General features: G+C 47.6%; 2 protein-coding genes across 2 annotated transcripts; both read right to left on the bottom strand.

The window, feature by feature from the left end:
- Positions 1-688: 688 nt before the first annotated feature.
- Positions 689-9,989, bottom strand: MCIDAS (multiciliate differentiation and DNA synthesis associated cell cycle protein). Its single transcript, XM_043986720.1, has 7 exons — positions 9,861-9,989; positions 9,606-9,693; positions 9,269-9,360; positions 4,427-4,499; positions 3,374-3,588; positions 1,878-1,988; positions 689-1,132 (listed from the first exon to the last, which is right to left on the bottom strand). The coding sequence occupies exons 1-7, from the start codon at positions 9,987-9,989 to the stop codon at positions 689-691; spliced, it is 1,152 nt and encodes a 383-aa protein (XP_043842655.1).
- A 5,149-nt stretch (positions 9,990-15,138) lies between these two features.
- CCNO (cyclin O) lies at positions 15,139-18,398 on the bottom strand. The gene is made up of 3 exons (XM_043979232.1): positions 17,955-18,398; positions 17,251-17,436; positions 15,139-15,693 (listed from the first exon to the last, which is right to left on the bottom strand). Exons 1-3 carry the CDS (start codon positions 18,396-18,398, stop codon positions 15,139-15,141), a joined length of 1,185 nt encoding a protein of 394 aa, XP_043835167.1.
- Between the last annotated feature and the right edge of the window lie 316 nt (positions 18,399-18,714).

The following is an 18,714-nucleotide window of genomic DNA, read 5'->3' as shown; positions in this document are numbered from 1 at the left end:
CAAGACAATTCCAAAGAACTCATGATGGAAAATGTTCTTCACATCCAGAAAAAAGGACTGTGGAATCTAGATCCAGATTGAATCATACTATTTCTATTTTTTTTTTTGAGGTTTTTCCTTTTTGCTCTGATTCTTCTTTCACAGCATGATTAATGCAGAAATATGTGATTGTACATACATAACCTATATCAGATTGCTTGCTGTCTTGGGGAGGGGGAAGGAAGGGGAAGGAGGGAGAAAAATTTGAAACGAGAACTCATAAAAACAAATGTTGAAAACTATCTCTACATGTAACTGGAAAATAATAAAATACTTTTATGAAAAAAATGTAAAAAAATTCTGATTCTCATTCAGAATACATAATTTTGAAAGTGATGGTACTAAAACTTTAGATGCTGTCCCCTCCCCCCTTTAAAGGGGGAAATGTTATACTACGGCATTTAATAACAGAATTTGAAATACAATATGTTCCCACAACCTGTTTTAGTTCTTAACAACAACAACGACAACAACAAAATCCCTGGGGATTAGAAGCGGGGGTTCATATGCCCGGTAGGGAGAGTGCTTCCTCTGAAGTAAAGGTTTGGAGATGGGTGCCGCACAAAGCGTAGCGGTCGAGTTGCAGGCAGTGCCTCCTGGTGTCCGAAAGCGGTTAGACCAAAGCAATTGGGAGACCCTCTCCCTGAGCTCAGCTGGGCACCCAGCGGAATTTGTAACCCCCGCTGGCGGTCCGTATAGTAAAGGCGTTGCCCTGGGGGAACGCCAGAGTGCGGATGGTGCAGTGGTCCCGAATAGGGGTGCTGAAGGAGCCACTGTCCTCCAGGTCGCTATTGCTCAGGTTCAGGGATCCCTGGCTGCAATCCGCCCGCAGCCCGCGGAACGCCCCGTGCAGGGGCGCCGGCGGCGGACAGGCGATGTCCGGAGCTCCGGGCTGCAGCCTGGGCCGCTTAGTGTCCCGGCTTTGCAGAGCCGCATCGCACTGCTCCGAGATCTCCCGCAGGATCGCGTCCACCTCGGGACCGTCCTGGCCGCTGGCAGTGAACAGCTCCTCCAGGCTCCTCTTGGTAGAGGCTTTGAGCAGGAAGGGCTCGGGAGCAGCCCTGCAGTCCTGGGCCTGGGTGATCATCAGCTTCTGTGGTTGTAGGGAAAAGGGAATGGTGCGTTGAAGGGAGTTCAGTCTGGTCTGGACAATTGGCTTTAAGGGCAGCTCAGATAATGCGAGTTGTGCACATACAAACGGGGTCTGAAAGCACAATGTGAGGTCCTGCGCAAGGTAGCGGGACTACTGACAACCTCCCCACCATCCTTTTATAAGGGATGGAAAATGGTGGACATCTGCGGAGGAGCTACTGCCGGGCAGCCGGGGGCAATGTGAGGCTCAAATAGATAATGGATGTAAAGCACTTTGTAAACCTTAAAACGATTCATAGGTGCCAGTTATTGTTATTATGAGCCTCCAGTCACCAGGCCTCCAGTTTGGTGATGACTTTATTCCCAGAGCCTTCTACTACACTCCTGGCTGAGCTCAAGCAATATTTATAGAGCAATATAGGGGTGTGCTGGTAAATGTTTAACAAAAAGGTGGGGTATAAGCGGGGACGATTTTAAGTTTAATCTACATTACTAACGCATTCTTAAGTCTAGACAATCAAAAAGACAATAAATTAAGCCCTGATTTTGTATAACTTGCTGATTCCTGTGGTATAAATGCTCACTTTGAAATGTTAAAAATCTCTTGAAAGCTGGTTGGAGCTGGCACCAGCATATCTTTTGATGAACATGTACTGCATTGTGCAAGTAGCTATTACCAGGCAGCTCACCTGCATAGGCATTGCTCTTGATTGCTTTTCTTAAACCCCAGCCCTAGCCACACTTACATCAAGGACAGAAGCCAGGTGTCTAGTTCGGCTGGCCAGCTCTTTCAATTGAATGTTCCTCTCTTTTAAGGATGCAATTTCCTCCTGCTTCTGGGTCAGTGTCACATGCAGCTGCCAGGCAGGGAAAGAAAGCACAAAAAGGATTGTGTGATAGTCACAGGTACACCATACATTCCTGAGTGAACACTGGAAAGCCAATGATCCTATGGAAGACGACTTGGAATTGGGTTCTGAGGACTCTATTCCCACTGGTTGGATAGTATTGGGCCATTTGCTTCACCTCTGTTTTTTTGTCTGTACGGCATGGGATCCTTCGTCATCCAGTTTTAACATCCCGAGCATGATTTAGAATTTTTATGCATGTTCTATTCAATCTCTAACAATATTACAAATTGTAAATATAAATGCATAAGAAAAAGCAAGAGAGGGGCAGCTAGGTGGCGCAGTGGATAGAGCACTGGCCCTGGAGTCAGGAGGACCTGAGTTCAAATCTGACCTCAGACACTTAATACTTACTAGCTGTGTGACCCTGGGCAAATCACTTAACCCCAATTGCCTCACCCCCCCCCCAAAAAAAAGATAATCTAGAAAAAGCAAGAGAGTCAAGTGGTGTAGTAGATAGAGGGCTAATCTTGGTCTGAGAATGACATGAGTTCAAACCCTACAGGTAATATACAGGATGTCACAAAAGTATTAGTGCAATTTAATGTTTTAATCATGATTTAAGCGATTAAAACTGCACTAAGACTTTTGAGACACCCAGAATAGTGGCTCCTTGGCCATGGACAACTCACTTAACCTCTGAGAGCTTCAGCCAACTCTTTAAGACTGTAAGTTACAGGCGTGTTGTTGATTTGCAAAGGTGGAAGGAGTTTACACACAGGAAATACCAATGAAATCACCAGTGTGGATCAAAAAGAAGAAAAAAGACCAAACAGGTACAGGAAATCATAAGAGCATTTAAGTGTTCCAGACTCAGACACTTGACACTTACTAGCTGTGTGACCCTGGGCAAGTCACTTAACCCTCATTGCCCCACCCCCCAAAAAAGGTCATTCTTTATGGGGACAGCTAGGTAGCACAGTGGATAGAGCACTGGCCCTAGAGTCAGGAGGAACTGAGTTCAAATCCAGCCTCAGACACTTGACACTTACTAGCTGTGTGACCCTGGGCAAGTCACTTAACCCCAGTTGCCTTATCCAAAAAAGAGCATGTAAGTGCCAATGTATGTATAAGAGTAAGTCTGCACTATATCTCCACCAAGAAATTAACAGGATTTGGATTTCAAAGCTAGATGGGGCTTGGAGGAATTGAGAAAGACAGGAACTGTCAAAACTCTTAAGGAAGTTGAGGAAGGGTAGGGAAAGAAACTTCAAATCGCACCAATAATCTTACAGTGTCCTGAAAAGGACTTGGGAAGGATGCCACTGCCTCTGGAGTGGTTATCCCTATTCCCAAGTCCCAGGATTCCCACCCCCAAGCTCTGGCCTCCCTACTTGATTATTTTCTACCAGGGCGTCTCCCAAGGCTTTCTGGTTCTGGTCGGCCACTTCCTTCCAGTACTGCTCTGGATGAGGAACCCCCTGAATGCTCATCGGAGGCACAGGGTGCTCCAGCTGGGGAGAAATGCAGGAACCAAAGGGCGAGACTTCACAGGAAGGGAAGGAAAAGTCTTCAGGACCCAAAGGAGATGACATCAAAGATGATGGGTCTGTGGGGCAGCAGACAGCATTAGGTGTCACTGACCATGCCAATGCAAAAGTTACTACAGATTTCTGGTTAAAACCTCCGAAAATGTATCATATTTGGAGAACCTTTCACCCCTCCCCAAACTCCACCCGTCCATTCCTCGTGGAAACTAAAGAACTGATTGGGGTCTCCTTGTCCCAGTATCCATCACTGAAGATTCTGTGGCTTTTTCCCTCTACAAAATGGATGATAGAAATTACCTCCCATTGATTCGGGAGCTATGAACAGTAATTTATATTTACACAGAATGTTAAGGTTTACAAAGACTTTGCATTACCTTATCTCTTTCGGTCCTCTAGCATCCTTGAGAAGTTTAAGTAGGGCAGGCATTATTAAAGATGAAAAAATCTAGGCTCAGAGAGCTTGCCCTTGGTCATGGGGCTGAAACCATCTAAAGTGACCATAATGCACATTTCTTTCTCCTCCTCAGACCTACTCCGACCACCTCCCTCCACGAATTTCGCAACAACGCCTAAGTGCCGAGCCCTTCCGAAACAGTAAGTACAAAAGTTGCAACAATTCATCTGCTCGGTTTGGAAGTGGTATAGAGGGGGCGGCGGGGTTACCAGGGTACAAAAATAACTATTTTTCATTTTAGGCGTCACTACATATTCAGAGCTACTAGTGAATGTGTGAAAATTTTCTCCTCTTGCCAAAAACAGACACGAAACTACCTAACCGAGGAGGTGAGTAACACATGGGGTTGTGCCGCTGTCATTAAGTGGACGCTGCACATAAGAGAAACCCCTATTGCTGGAGCGCTGCTTAGACGATCCTTCAAGTGCAAAAACCACACTTGCCTGATATGAGGTTATCCACTGCATCCCTGAAATCCTGCAGATCAAATTCTGCTTCTGTTTGTGAACAGTGGCTCTGAAACAAAGCAGAAAGGTAGCACTGCGCTCGATTAGATCATTCTAATCTCAGTGCGTCTTTGGCCAGTTCCAAATTGTGCAAGTACATCTGCCTTCTGCCTTCTATGCCCTGTGGCTGGTTCGTGTACTCCTCCCCCCGCCCCCCCAACACACACACACACATTCACACAGTCCCTCATACCTCAAAATCCGAGCCCCATCCTGGATATTGCAAATAGCAGCCTTGCATTGCTATTTACGAGTGCGGAGTAAAAAAAGGATGCAAGGACAAATGTTCTTATTCCGAGGGCGAAAGCTCAAAATGACTGGTTATGGAGGCACAGCTACCAGGCTTCCTACCACACAGGTCCCAGAGACTGGGGGTCCGAGGTGTGGGGCTGTCTCCTGGCTGTACCCCTCTAGATAGCACACGCTGCATCGGGGCCTCTAGAGAACCTCTTGACCTCTTGCTGCCTCCTTATTGGCCAGCCACACGAGCCAACCACCGTACTCCATCAGGGCGCCGCGCATTCCTCGGGGGCGGTGAAATATTAACCAGACCTTGACTCTCTCAACTGGTTCACGTTGCGCCGAGCAGACGTGCCCGCGGTAACTGGATCAGGGCAAACACGCGCAGGATCCGGAGACCCTCGTGGCCTCCTGAACCCTTCGAAAAGACTGCCAGCCAAATCACGCGTCAGTCCGGGGTCAACCTGAGGTCCGGGTGAAGGCCTGAAAGTGGAGTTCTGCTCCCGTTGTACCAAACAATGTGTTTACCGCGCAGGAATAACAAACCACAGGAATAGTGGCTCCCGTCCTCACTATTTGCTGAGATTAAGCTGTGATTTTGCAAGTCAAAAGGAGGCAAGTGTTTTGGAGGGTGCCAGGCAGTCTAGTCCGTGCTAATTGATGCACTGCACTATGCTCAATTCACAGATTCCCTGGAGAAGCTGAGTGTAGTAGAGTCAGTATGGTTTAATGAAAAGAATCCCTAATTTTTACTTCATAGGCCCTGGGCTCCAGACCAGGGTTCGAGACTCTGACACACTGCACACCTAAAGCAAATCACTTGCCCTTGCAATTTGGTTTGAAATACATAGGAGTCGGGGCAGCTAGGTTGCACAGTGGATAGAGCACTGGCCCTGGAGTCAGGAGGACCTGAGTTCAAATTCGGCCTCAGACACTTAACACTTACTAGCTGTGTGACCCTGGGCAAGTCACTTAACCCCAATTGCCTCACCAAAAAAAACAAAACAAAACAAAAACCATAGGAGCCTACATACTTTATGTATTTAAAAACATCATTCTGCCCATAGGGTCTATAACACACCAAAAAAGGTTAAGAACACCCCCTGGGCTAGAGGAGTTCTAATATCTTTTCCAGCCCCAAGTCTGCGATTCTATGATGTGGAGAATCGAGGAACTGCAATAGGAAAAACACTATTTTGGGAGTTAAAGAAGCTGGGTTCAAGTGCAAACTCCTCCACTTACCAGCCTGTGACAGTGACAGTTGTTTTCTCCTAACCTTCCGCGTCCTCATTTGTAAACTACATTTGCACTCTATGCCTCACAGGGTATAGAAGTATGAGTTATTCTTTTTATAAATATAGCCTACTCCCTAACTGCCTGAAAATATTAACATGCCTCTCCAAATTCCTCACTTCTCAGGAAAGAGCCAAAGCATGTTAGTCACTGGAAAAGGGAATTCACTGATTCTTGAAAAGTCAACGGAATATATATGTGGAGGAAGGGCAGAAGGAAAGGTAGTAGGGGTGTAGTGTAATGGGGAATAGTCATCATTTTGTTGTCATTGTTGCTTTTTACAGAAAGATTACAGTTGAAGACCAGAGCTTTCCTTTCCAGGAGATAGAGGGAACGCTCATCTGGGGTGTGATATGTGTGTCCAAAGGTCTGACTCATCATCAGTACCATCAACCACCGCAATTGATTTGCACAAAATTCCACAATTAACCATTTCTCATCCCCTTCCTGCAGGTCTTCTTTAAAAATGGAAAAAACCTCCTGGAATAGGATCGTGTTCATCCCTTAACCCTTAATATGCACAAATTTATTAGATTACTTTCCTCAAAATGGACTAGAAAATCTGGGCAGTCATAGAGAGAGTAGAAAGGGAGGAGGAACAGCTGTAAGTGTGTATTTTGCAGGTATGTGTATAGAGAGGTAGGACTGGGGAAAGATGTGGGCAGCGTAGACAAAGTTGGTCCACTTTTGAATTTTGCTTAAGTCAGCCTTTCTTTAAAGGGTCACAGTTTCAAAGACAGAGATATGAAAAGGTGTTTGTGTGATCCGGGCACAGCTTGTCAATTTCACACACAAACCCCCCCCAACCCCTCAATATGTTACCAGTGTCCAGAGACTTTGAGCCTTCCCCATACTTGCCACAGACACTTAAGTACCAATAATTTTCTAGCATGTTAAAAAGTGCATTTATTCAAAGTAATTGTTAAAAATATTTTCTTTCCTTTCACCCTTCCCTTACCCTGTTATGTCAGGTGATTGTGTACCTTGAGCACCACTAAGTCCCAGTTCTTCCCCAGGGTAAAACCCTTTGTAAAAACAGTTAGATGACATAATAGATAAAGTGATGGACATGTAATCAGGAAGACCTGAATTCAAATACTGCCTCAAACACAAGCTCTGTGACTCTGGGCAAGTCATTTACCTTCTCTGAGCCTCAGTTTCCTTTATAAAGTTTTATCTATAAAATGAGGATGTCGGACTTCATGACCTTTAAGCCATCAGCTCAAAATCTATGGTCCTATATATTCCCTCCTCTGAAACACAGAGAAAGGAGGTCAGCTTCAGCCTACTGGGTGGCCACCAATGCTTCAATTTAATCACACTGTTTATATTATAGAATTATAAAATGCTCTGGATCTGGAAGGGACCTTAGAAGTCATTTGATCCATCTTGTAGGTGAGGAAACTGGGGACCTAGCACATAGTAGGTGCTTACTAAAGATTGACAAGGTAACTGAATGAATTAATGTTTGACCAAGGGCTAGAGCACAGGCCTGAGCAGACCTCTCTTCATAATACCTGCTTCATCCTACCTGACTTTAGAGTCCAAGCCCTTCCTGGGGCTCATACTCTCTTTTTCAGGGAGTTTCGGGACAGTACTGAGGAGGGTAGGGTCCAGCCTAGGTTCAACATTGAGAAGTTGACCAGCTGGGAGCTAGCTGGTTGGGGCACAAAAATAGTAAATGCAGAAATAGAATTCCACCCCAGGTCCCCTGACAACTTCAGTGTTCTTTCTGGTGTTGACTTTTCCTTCCCCTTAAGTAAAATTGTGGCATTTCTTTCTCCTCTAAAGAAAAAATAAGACACCGCTACTCCATGATAATGACAAATTAAAATTCTGGATCCCCTCAGCAAAAACTTCCAAAATTGCCTTTCTATGTTAATTGTAAAATAAATGGATGGGAGGAGCCTTCCTTTTGTGATTCCCCTTTAATTCAAGAGCCACTTGAACAATATTTACCTTCAAATTTAGGGGAACTGTATAATCCTTTGGTGGGACTCCATCAAGGCCTTGCAGTACACCTAATAAAAGTTACTGATATCACCTCCACTGAGCATTTACCATCTCTTCAGTTGTAAGGGTGTCTGTTGAAATTGATTTCATACAATCCAGAAAGCTGCACTCACTATAGAGCCCTGGCCCACAATTGCTTTTCTTCTCTCTGGAAATCTGAAGCAGCTTGCATTAGGAGATTACCGAATTTGTGACCCAGAATATTTCTACTTGTTTTAGGTTAACTAAAGACATTAGACTTCTTTCCTTCAAGAAGATGGGCTGCTAGCTCAGATGGAGGTTAGGGAGCACCACATCCTTACTGACAGGTTCCTGCTAGTCTGAGCCAGCTAGGGAAACTGAAATTTGAATTGTCTCTGTGCATCCTATTTGTCAAGAGATTCCAGGTTCCTAAGGGCAAATCCTTTCATCCACCATCGTCCCAGGTTTTGAGCCTCAGAAACATAGACTATTGCCCCAGATCATAAGGCTGTGACTATATAAAATAATCCGAAATGCACACTTTCTTTCACCCCTTCAGACCCACATCTCATTCTTATCCACCGCCCTCAATGAGGTGCATCCCTGTCCTAAATGAAAGATTGCCCAGTGTCAGTGCCGCAGAAAAGGAATTAGATTCTACATGAATGGGGAAAGAGAAAGATCACATTTAGGAAGCACGTTTCCCTTTCCTCTGCTTCCAAATTCACCTCCAAAGAATCTTTACACACTTCCTCTTCCCACCACTATCCTAAAAGGTGGGTGGTGAAAATTTGGAAATCCTAACAGCCCCAGGATAAGCTGAAGTCCTAACACACTAGAAGGAGCCAAAGTGGAGGAAGAGAGAAAAGCAGATGGGGAGGATTGCTGTTTTGTTTTGTTTTGTTTTGTTTTGTTTTGTTTTGTTTTGTTTTGTTTTGTTTTGTTTTGTTTTGTTTAATTAATTTGCCCTTGCAGTTAGTTTCTATCCTTTACTCAGCCAAAACCTGTCACCTTCCCAGAACAAGAAGTCAGCCCCGAGTTGCGACCCCTGCAGCTTTAATTTATTTACTCTGGGTAAGAACCCTCTGCATCCTCAGCTCTTTGCACAGTGCTTGGCACAGAGCAGACGTTTAATAAATGAGTCGTTGAACGTAGTCGAATTAGGTAGGGTAGACATGGGGGAAATTGCTGGAGTATCGGAGACTGCGTTTAGGGTTGCGGTGGGGGAAAGGACGGATACAGAGGGAACCTGAGGATTAGAGAAGGAGGTACCTGTGAAGTCGCAGTATCACGGCCAGGGGACCCCTCCTCATGGAGGAGTGAGGAGCAATCCGCGAAATCCTGCCAGTCAATCGTAGTCAGGGCTGGAAGAGGAAGAGAAGGGAGAAATGGGTACAGATCCCGAGACTCTTGTCTCCTCCAGTCGGGCATCCTCCATCCCATCCTCCCTCCTTTTCCTGCTGCCCGGGATTTAAAAGGGAAGACAGGGCCTTAGCGAGAGGAGCCGGAGCCGGGGGCAGGTATGGGATTGGTGGCTAAAGGCTGGGGTAGTTGGACACAAAATCAGCATTCCAAGTCCCATCCACCGGACTTGGGGCTTCTTGCTCACCTGGCAAACCTGCCAGCTCCGCCTCCGGGGGGTCGGTGTAAACAGAGATGGGGCTGCTGCTCTCAAAGAGCTTCCGCGGGGGCACGAACTGAATTGGGGGAAAAACAGCGATGCCGGAAACTCTCTTGGAATCAAGTGGCAGACACTCCCCATCCCATGCTCACTCCGACTGCCGGAACCTGCACCCACCCCTAGAGCCTTGGGTATGCTCCCCAGCTGCTCGCTCGCCACCCCCGCCCCAGTCCCCCTCCATACCTTCTTCTCCAACTTCTCTGGTTTCCTGAGTTGCCGGCTGGACAGATCCAGCATCCTATTGGGACAGATACTGTCGAAGGCTCTCCGGGTCCCGACGCCCCCGACGGGGCCGCCTCCGCAGTTCTGCATCCAGCTGTCTGGGTTTGGCTCCAGCTGAGGGGTATTTGCCCTCCTCCTGCACACTGGCCCGGATGGGTGGGCGCCCTGGCAGTCAGCTCTGAGGGCATCAACCTTAGGCTCAGGAAGTGGGTGCGTCACGGGGAAAGTGGGTCCTGAGAAGGTGCAAGTCTAGGAAGACACTGGAAAGGGGCTACTGCAGAGATAAGAAGCGGAGAGAGGGAGAGAGGGAGGACCAGCGAGGACTCTGAGTCGGGAGGGGCGGGTCTGGGCCTGGGCGCCAGAGGTGGCGCCTTCATCTCGGACAATCTGCGCTCTGGAGGAGGCGTGAAAATTCAACCTGGCAACAGGGCTTCCCCCGGGAACCTGGGCAGCCGAAGCCCGGGCCGGCTAGCGCCCTTTCGGCAGACGTTGGCGCCGCCCTCCGGGCCACACTACTGCAGCCCGGCAGGCGGAGGGAGGGAAGGAGGGAGGGGAGAGAGAGAGAGAAAGGAGGGGAGAGGAGGGGGAGGAGAGGAAAGAAGGTGTGACAGACTGGATCCCCAAGCCCTCAGCATTTAGTTGCCTCTGTACCTTCTTGCCACAGGCTTTAGATGCAAATTCAAACTGCACGACAAAAAGGGTCTTAGTGAAAAATCGGTTTTCTCCCCACTCCTAAAACGAGCCTCGACGGGTAAAGTGCTGAATAAGTGCAGATTTACAAAAATAAAGGTACCAAAACAAAGTTAGAGTTCTCTCTTTGAGTTGTGGCCAGCAGGGCTCTGTGTCTGGGGAGACAGATAGGCAGACAGACAGAAAGACAGACAGGCAGGCAGGCGGGCAGACGCACAAACATACACACCAACTTCCTTCTCAGTTTGAGTTAAATTCGACTGGCGGAAAACTCTCTTTAGCAGCAATACGGTTCTTTCAAAGAGGCTTTCAAAATCCAGTGACAGTCAAAGGAAAGGTCCTCTAAATTACAAAAGCCTCTTTCCCAGCCCCAGATCCCATTGGCCAGTAGGGTCAAATCAGTCCTGACTCCCCCATCCTCCTAGCTAATCGCTTCTCCCATCACTGGTTGAGTAGGTCACTCCTGTTTTCCCTGCCTCAGTTTCTCAATTTGGTCAAGAGACAGGTGAAGATGGAAAGAAGAACTTGGGTTGAGCCTGGGGTGCACTAACCCTCGAAATAAATGGGAACTAGAATAGCATGGCTAATGCAAATGAAAAATTTAGGATTACTCAAAACTTCATTTTAGCCTGCTGCATCAAACCAGAGTTGATTCCGTTGCTTAAAGTAGTAATTTTATCATTTTAATTTTCTTTTGTTTCTTTTTCTTTTGTTTCTGCCCACCTATCTAAAAGTATGCAAAGAAACAGTGAAGAAATAGATCAAAATGTAAGCAGCTAGAAGGATGAGGAGTTGGATGGAAGAAACAAAGAACCTGAACCAATCCCAGGATGGATAAACAGCCTGCCCAGTACAAAGAATGTGTTAGATAAAATTTCACTATCATTACTGGTGCAGAGTGGTTGCGAGCAGTCCCTTTGGTTACATGGTCGTTCCCAGATACTGTTAAGAAAACATCTGCTGCCATTGCCCCCTCTTAGTGGGTTGTTTTAGGGGAGAGAGGAGGCAGCCTGGAAAGCCCTTTGCTAGGATGGAGGCTCTAAGTTAGAGAGGGATCCCTGAAGAGTTGAGGAAATACCTGTAAAATCTTCAGCCGGTGACTCTCTGGAGTCAAATTCACCACCAATACAAGTGGGCTGGACAGGAAGGGATTAAACACTAGCCAGATCATATAATTACAGATTTAGAGCTGAAAGGAATTTAGGGGCCACAGAGTTCCAACCCCCTCATTTTATAGATAGGGAGAGAAAGATTAAGTGATTTGTCCATGATCACACAACTGGAATCAAAGGTAGGATTTATGACTTCTCTGACACCAACACCTTTCCCAGAAAAGCTCCTGGTTTCTGAGAAGAATCATAGGACCACAGATTTAAAACTGGAAGTCATTTAGAGCTTAAAAGACATCAAGCCCAATCACCTCCCATTTTACAGATGAGGAAAGTGAGGCACAAAGAGAAACCAAGTTTTCTATGTCTATGCTTTAACTTTAGAGACAAGTAAGTTAGGACAGACTTTGAGAGCAATGATTTTCTATATGAGTGCATATCCCCAGTTGCAACAGAATTACCACGTGGAGCACGTTTTGAATGGCAAACTTTTGGAAAATTGTCAGGGTTAAGAGTGGCCCACTACCAGAAAATAGCATGTTTCTTGATTCTGTTTTGCTATATGTAAAATGGCCTAATACAACAGAATGCAAACTTGTCACAAGTTTAGGACCCTGTCCTGACTCTTATGTAAATGAGATCGTGCATGTATTTGCAAATCTTAAAATACAAAGTTAAATTGTTGTATGTTATGCCTACTGCTTCATGGGCTCTCCGTAAATATTTGTCCTATAACTACCTCAGGAGGGGACAGCTAGGGGGAGCAGTGGATAAAGCACAGGCCCTGGATTTAGGAGGATTTGAGTTCAAATCTGGTTTCAGACACTTGACACTTACTTAGTAGCTGTGTGACCCTGGGCAAGTCACTTAACCTCCAATGCCCCACCAAAATAAATAAATAAATAAAAATAACAACCTCAGGAAAGTATATTTTTATTTATGATTCATGTTATCGAAAGATGCAAATATGAAGTGGTAGCACAGAACTTGGTGGGGGGAAGACCCGAGTTTAAATCCTGCCTGTGGCACTTACTACCCTTCTGACAACCTCAACATTAAGGCAACTTCCTAGGACTTTTCCTTTATGAATGTCATAGCCTTGCTGGCCCAGCTCATGAATTCCCAGGTCCTTTCATGTCATTTATATAGTGCCTAATTATCTCATTTAATTTTCACAACAAACCGGGGAAGTAGGAGCAGTTATTGTGTGTATATTGTGAGTGCATATAGAATACATTGCCTCCAATTATGCAGCCTTCTTCATTGGACAAGTTCATGATTTGTAACATACCATATTCACCCGCAGAAAAAGGTTTTATTTTCCTTGTGATGTCAGTTCTAAGAACAATTCAATCCCTTTTTGCACCTAATTTTTTCATGTATAAAGTAATTTGTAAATCTTAAAGCTGAGGAATTATGGGTCTTTGTGTAGATGAGGTTTGATTTTCAAACTTCACTGGAAATTTTAGTTGTTATTCTACAAACAAATATTTAAGTTCCAAAATCCACCAGTGTCTAGGCATGAGGGAAGAGAATCTGGGCAAGGATCAGAGGAAAGTGGTTCAAACACATGGAAGGCAGTTTCTGGGAGTTGGGGTGAGGTTGGGGGGCAGGAGTAGAGAGACCCTTCTGTAACGTCTAGTCTCTTAAGGCTTTTCTCGTGGGGTACCCCTCTTCAAAGAGGGGCAGTGCAGCACCGGGGTTTCCATTTACTTCCACACCTATTCTTTCACATCTTCTCAGAAGTGGCCTGGACCTTGGCTGCTTGTTCACTCACCAGTTGGATCTGTTGTAACGGAAAGAATAATGGATTTGGAGTCAAAGGAACTGGGATCGAATCCTAACTTCACTTATATTACCTATATGAACTGCTCTGGGCCTCAGTTCCCCCTACATAAAATAAGAGGGTTGGACTAGAGTAGGGCTGGACTCTAAGACCCCTTTCAAGCTATATCTTTGCTCCCGTTTTTTAGCAGGCATCAAGCCGGAGAACCCCGATTTCACTACTACCAGGGTAGCCTGGGGAACGTGGCGCTTACTGGGCTCCCCAGAATTTTCTCTCCATTAACATCCCCTGTCCTGGTGCTCTCCTGACTCTTCATCCCTTGGGCTTCTCCCCTGGATCTGGGGACTAAGGTGTTTTAACCTCAAGGACCCCGGTGCCTGTTTACACGAGTTCTAAAATGCTTTAGATCAGACAGGAACGAGTGATTTTTTTAATCCTATTAGACGAGAGCTGTCCTTCTGCCCTCACAGCTGCTTGTCTCTCCTCCTTCCCTTGCGTGTTTATGGGAAATTGAAGGTGGTGGGGAAGAGTGGGGTTCAATGGAGCGTTTGCAGATGGCCCTGCCCCCTTCAACCCCCTCCAACCCCCGCCACGACCGCTGGCCCCATTCCAATGTAGGAAAGTAGGTACAAAGGGGGAGATATTTGTTTTCAAAGATTGTTCCAGTCTCAGGGAGACTTTAGAATAAACAAAAACCTGGACACAAAGACCCCTGGGAGACATTTTTAAACAGTGAGGCTGCTTTGAGTGTGGCGGGGCGTTTTTTAAGTGTGGGGAAGGGGAGTTACTAGGAAATTCCCCAGCCAAGGAGCAAGCGTTTTGACAGTCTCTCCCCCCTCATCCCCACAGCCAGTACACTTTCTAGTAACTGCCTGTTTGTTTAACTGGGGTTTGGGGCTTTTCCCCTTGGTCTTTCCTCTCTGGACCCTCGAGCCGCTTTCTCCGGGTGCCAGCCCCGTCCTCTTCCCGATCTCATTTGAATGTAAACACCTTGAGGAAAGGCATTTCCTCTCACCTGTATTTGTATCCCCAACAAGCGCTTATAGAGCTTTATTAAGTGTCAACAAACAGTCCCTTCCCAGCCCATTCATGTCACTCGCCTCCGAAGTTTCCTACAGTGAAAATTCTTCTCTGGGAGGGAGGAACAAGACTGGCGGACCTAAACAGTTCTCCCCAAAAATTATTCATTTCGCTTCCATCCCTTACCCGGCCCCTCCACCCGCCCCCCTCCCCGACACTCTCACCCCCACTTCCGGGCACTTAGGAAATATTACGCAGACAAACCGCAGCCGCGGACAGCCGGATCGCCAGGGATTCGACATTTATTGGGTGTGAGGGACTATTTGTTTTCCTAGTGATGTTACTTGTCCAGTGGGTTAAATAAATAAACAAACAGGGTGAAACGATTGTCTTACTTCAATCTGCCAGTGCAAGTGAACATGTGCAGGATGGCAAGGGTCTGTTTGTAAGCTAGCCTGGTCCTGCTTCATTAGTTTCTCAAATACGAAGCAGCAGGAAACAAATCACCCAGACCCTGCCCCCCGCCTCCCACCCCCACCCCCCGAAGTCGGAATCTCCTATCACCCTTAAGCCAATACTGCTCTTTTCTGAGGTATAAAGAGAAGGAAATAGCCATACTGTTGATGCATTACGTCTAGCACTCGCTACTGCTCGCTTTGCTGGAGGAAGGGGAAGAGTCGAACACCACAGGTGAGCTCACTAGCCTTAACTCAGTCCCGGAATATTTGCATTTCTCCGAGAGGAATGGGGGCAAGATATGGGGTAAAGCGTCAGTATTCAAAGACACCAGTAGCTGCAGCTTCCCCAGGCAGTCCTGCAGCTCCGCTTCCGGGTAATTGCTTATGTGCAGGTCCAGAGGTTTTCGATGTTTGAGCATGTGGTCTGCCAGCCCCAGACAGCAGATGGCCAGGAGGGAAGGGGTATACCTGGTGAAGGTGTAATCGGCCAGGCTCAACTGAGCCACCCCCTTGGCCAAGGCATGGGCATCGGCAGCATCACTGAGGTCCGCCTCCAGGGAAGCCACCCGAAAGTGGGTGAAGTGCTCCAGAAAGAAGGCGATGGTGGGCGCCTCGAGGCTGAAGTGTAGTTTGTGCAGCACAATACACTCCAGGTTGCAGAGCTGCTGGCGGGTAAATGTGCCACCACACAGGGATAGGAGCTGCTTCACCCGAGGCGGATGCACCTCTACCTGCATAAAACACACTGAATGAGGAGGGGCAGGGGTGGGAAGGGACAGGGCACTCTGACTTCATGGATCTGTAGTTCTGCAGAGCAGAACTCCTTGTTTAGGAGCAGTGGTGAAAAAAATTTATATGTATGTATGCATATGTGTGTATGTATATATTTATATGTGTATATGTTGTATATGTGTACATATTGCATATATGTATGTACTGAGGTAGAAATAGAGATAGATGTATGTATATTCCATACTCCCTTCTCCCTGTGGCCAATCAAGTAATGAACCTCTGAGACTTGGTTAAGCTTGTCTTGGAGTAAGTCATACCAAAGTCTTTCTAGCTTGGTGCTGTTGTTCAGTCGTTGCAGATTGTTCATTTGAGGTTTTCTTGGCATAGTTAGTTACTGGAGTGGTTTGCCTGCTCCAGCTTTTTTCAGAGGCAAACAAACTGAGGCAAAAAAGTGGCTTGCCCAGGGTCACACTGCTAGGAAATGTCTGAGGTCAAATTTGAACTCAGGCCTTCCTGACTCCAGGCCCTGGCACTCTATCCATAGCATAATCTAGGACCATAGATTAAGAACTGTAAGGGATCTAAGAGGTCACCTAATCTTATGAATCAGTCCACCAGCATTCATTAAATTCCAGCTAAGGGTCACTGGTGTGTTGGGGAAACAATTACAAAAGTGAGAAAGACCCTGTCCTTGAGTTTACCTCCTATTGAAATCTAACTAGATTCTAATTTAGTCTACACTCCATCTAATCTATTCAGGAGGGGAGAAAACTAAGAACTTTGAGGTAAAGCCACAAGCTGGAGGTGCCCCAGCATGGATCTGGGCCTGCCAGAGTTCCCCACCAGCACTTTAGTACAGTACAAGTTCCAAAAGAATATGGAAGAGAAACTATCAGGATGGGAAGAGGCACGCAGGGCCTCCCATACCTGCACATTTTGTCCTCCTTCCCTTCTACTCTTCACCCCTTTCAAACAAGACATTGCACTGAGCCTTGGAGTCAAAAGACCAGTTTGAGTACAGCCTCTCCACCCCTTACTAGCTATGTGTGTGACTTTGAAAAAGCCAAGTGACTTTTATTTTGGCTTAGTTTCCTTATTTCTAAAATGACCTCACAAGACTTGTGAGAACCGAATACACGGTAAAGCTTGAAGTACTATATAAACTGGAGTTATTACTGCAGAAGTTGCAGTCTTCCCTCACTTAAAGCACTGTTTCTCCAACTGTACAGTCTTATCCCTATGACTAGAAGATGCTCTCACAGTGGTTGAGGAGACTAAAGAGAGACAAAAGGCTGATGCCTCTGCAAGTGGTGGTGGTGGTGGTGTGGTGGACCTAACGATTTCCTTTCTTTGGGAAAAGAGGGTGGGAAAGTTGCATGCATCGTTTTAAAGCAGTAGCTCAGTCTTGAAGGGGGCCAGGATTCAGGGAAGTGATTCCCAATCTTAAGGGCACTGAGACACCAGAAATTCTGGTCTGCCTGGACAAAAGTGGGCCAGCAGAGGTCCGGAACCTTGTCCAGAAGCTCAGAGGGGTAGGGAGGGAGGGAGGGAGGTACCTGCTTGCAAGCGATGAGCAGCGAGGTGACTCCTAGCAGCTGGAAGCAGTCGGCAGCCACTGGGGTAGTGGCGAGGAAGCGGTCCAGGATGTTCACCGCCAGACACAGAGACTCGAAGGTAAAGCCGAATTGCCGGTGCACAGGGATCAACCAGCTGAGCAGTTTGCAACGAGATTCTGCTGTCACCTGTTAGGAAGAGGACCTCGGAAATGGCTCAAAGGGCAAAGGGAACAACTTGTGGAAGAGGGTAGGCGCTGTTTTCTTCTGCAGGAAGCAACCAGGAAAACCCCAGGGAAGTTTCCCGGACAGAGTGATGGGGAAGAAAGAAATGAGACGGATGAAGAACAGAGATGTAGAACCTCCTCACCCCACATCTGTCCTACGGGCTAGATTTGAAGAGATCAGGCTGAAAGAGGAGAAGAGACTGGCCAGGAGAGGAGGGGAGGAAAGAAGGAGGGAGAGGAGTGGGAGAGGAGTGGGAGAGGAGTGGAGAGGAGAGGAGAGGAGAGGAGAGGAGAGGAGAGGAGAGGAGAGGAGAGGAGAGGAGAGGAGAGGAGAGGAGAGGAGAGGAGAGGAGAGGAGAGGAGAGGAGAGGAGAGGAGAGGAGAGGAGAGGAGAGGAGAGGAGAGGAGAGGAGAGGAGAGGAGAGGAGAGGAGAGGAGAGGAGAGGAGAGGGAGCTGGGAATGAATGGGGGACGCCTTACTTGGGGCTGATGCGCCAGGGACTCCCTCGCGTGGAATTGGCTCTCCAGCCCCTTGCGGAAGGTGTAGCAGCTCTGCCCGTAGTCTCGGAAGATCTGCAGGTCCAGCGGGTTGCTCAGTAGTCCAGGGTAAGCAAGCTGGCTGCTGCGCCGGTCCCGCCGGGCTAGGTTGTGGGTCTCATTCGAGCCGGAACCGCAGCTGGAGCTGGAGCTGGAGTTAGAGGAGGGAGATTCGAACAGATCGCACACGCCCGAGTCTCCCGAAAACGGACGCGGGAGTCGGCGCGGGAGCCGACGGAGCTGCAGGGGCTGCTGCCTCTGGTATCGTGGGCTCTTGCGCTTCTTCACCGGGGCGCGGGGGTTTTCGCTGCTGATTGGAGCCTCACAGCGATCTATGGGGCTGTCGGGACTCGAGGGCGTCGGGAAGTTGAGCAATTCGAGATCCATAGTTGCACTAGCAGCGGGTCTGCGAGCGCTCCGGAATTCAGCTGGAGCAAGGATCTCGCGCGCGCGCGCGCGCATAGGCAGACGCTCCGACTGCAGCCAACGCAAGACTAAGAAGTAGCTTCCCTGACCTTTTCCTTCTAGCCGCCTCCCCTCCCCCTCCCCCGCGCCCCGTCCCTGCCCCTCCCCTCTCAGCGGCTGCGCCCGGGTCGCAGCGCGAGAGTCGAGTTTTCCCGGTTAAAGAACCGCTCCCGGGACTGGCCACTTGGCAGCAGCGCAAACACCGCCACTGAGCCCCGGGAAGGGAAAGCAGCTGGGG

Source organism: Dromiciops gliroides, chromosome 1, assembly GCF_019393635.1.
Source record: "Dromiciops gliroides isolate mDroGli1 chromosome 1, mDroGli1.pri, whole genome shotgun sequence".
Taxonomy (NCBI): Eukaryota; Metazoa; Chordata; class Mammalia; order Microbiotheria; family Microbiotheriidae; genus Dromiciops; species Dromiciops gliroides.
Note: the sequence above shows the minus strand (reverse complement) of the source record. Positions and strands in the feature narration are given on the sequence as shown.

Bases quoted from the DNA above. Each gene is read 5' to 3' on its own strand.
- MCIDAS (XM_043986720.1), bottom strand. From the start codon at position 9,989: ATGCAGAACTGCGGAGGCGGCCCCGTCGGGGGCGTCGGGACCCGGAGA. The intron at 1,989-3,373 runs GTAGGGAGGCCA...CCTGCCTGGCAG, and splicing joins CCCTGGTAGAAAATAATCAA to CTGCATGTGACACTGACCCA. The intron at 1,133-1,877 runs GTAAGTGTGGCT...CTACAACCACAG, and splicing joins ACCTGGCTTCTGTCCTTGAT to AAGCTGATGATCACCCAGGC.
- CCNO (XM_043979232.1), bottom strand. From the start codon at position 18,398: ATGGATCTCGAATTGCTCAACTTCCCGACGCCCTCGAGTCCCGACAGC. The intron at 17,437-17,954 runs GTAAGGCGTCCC...TCTTCCTAACAG, and splicing joins CCCTGGCGCATCAGCCCCAA to GTGACAGCAGAATCTCGTTG. The intron at 15,694-17,250 runs GTACCTCCCTCC...TGTTTTATGCAG, and splicing joins TGCTCATCGCTTGCAAGCAG to GTAGAGGTGCATCCGCCTCG.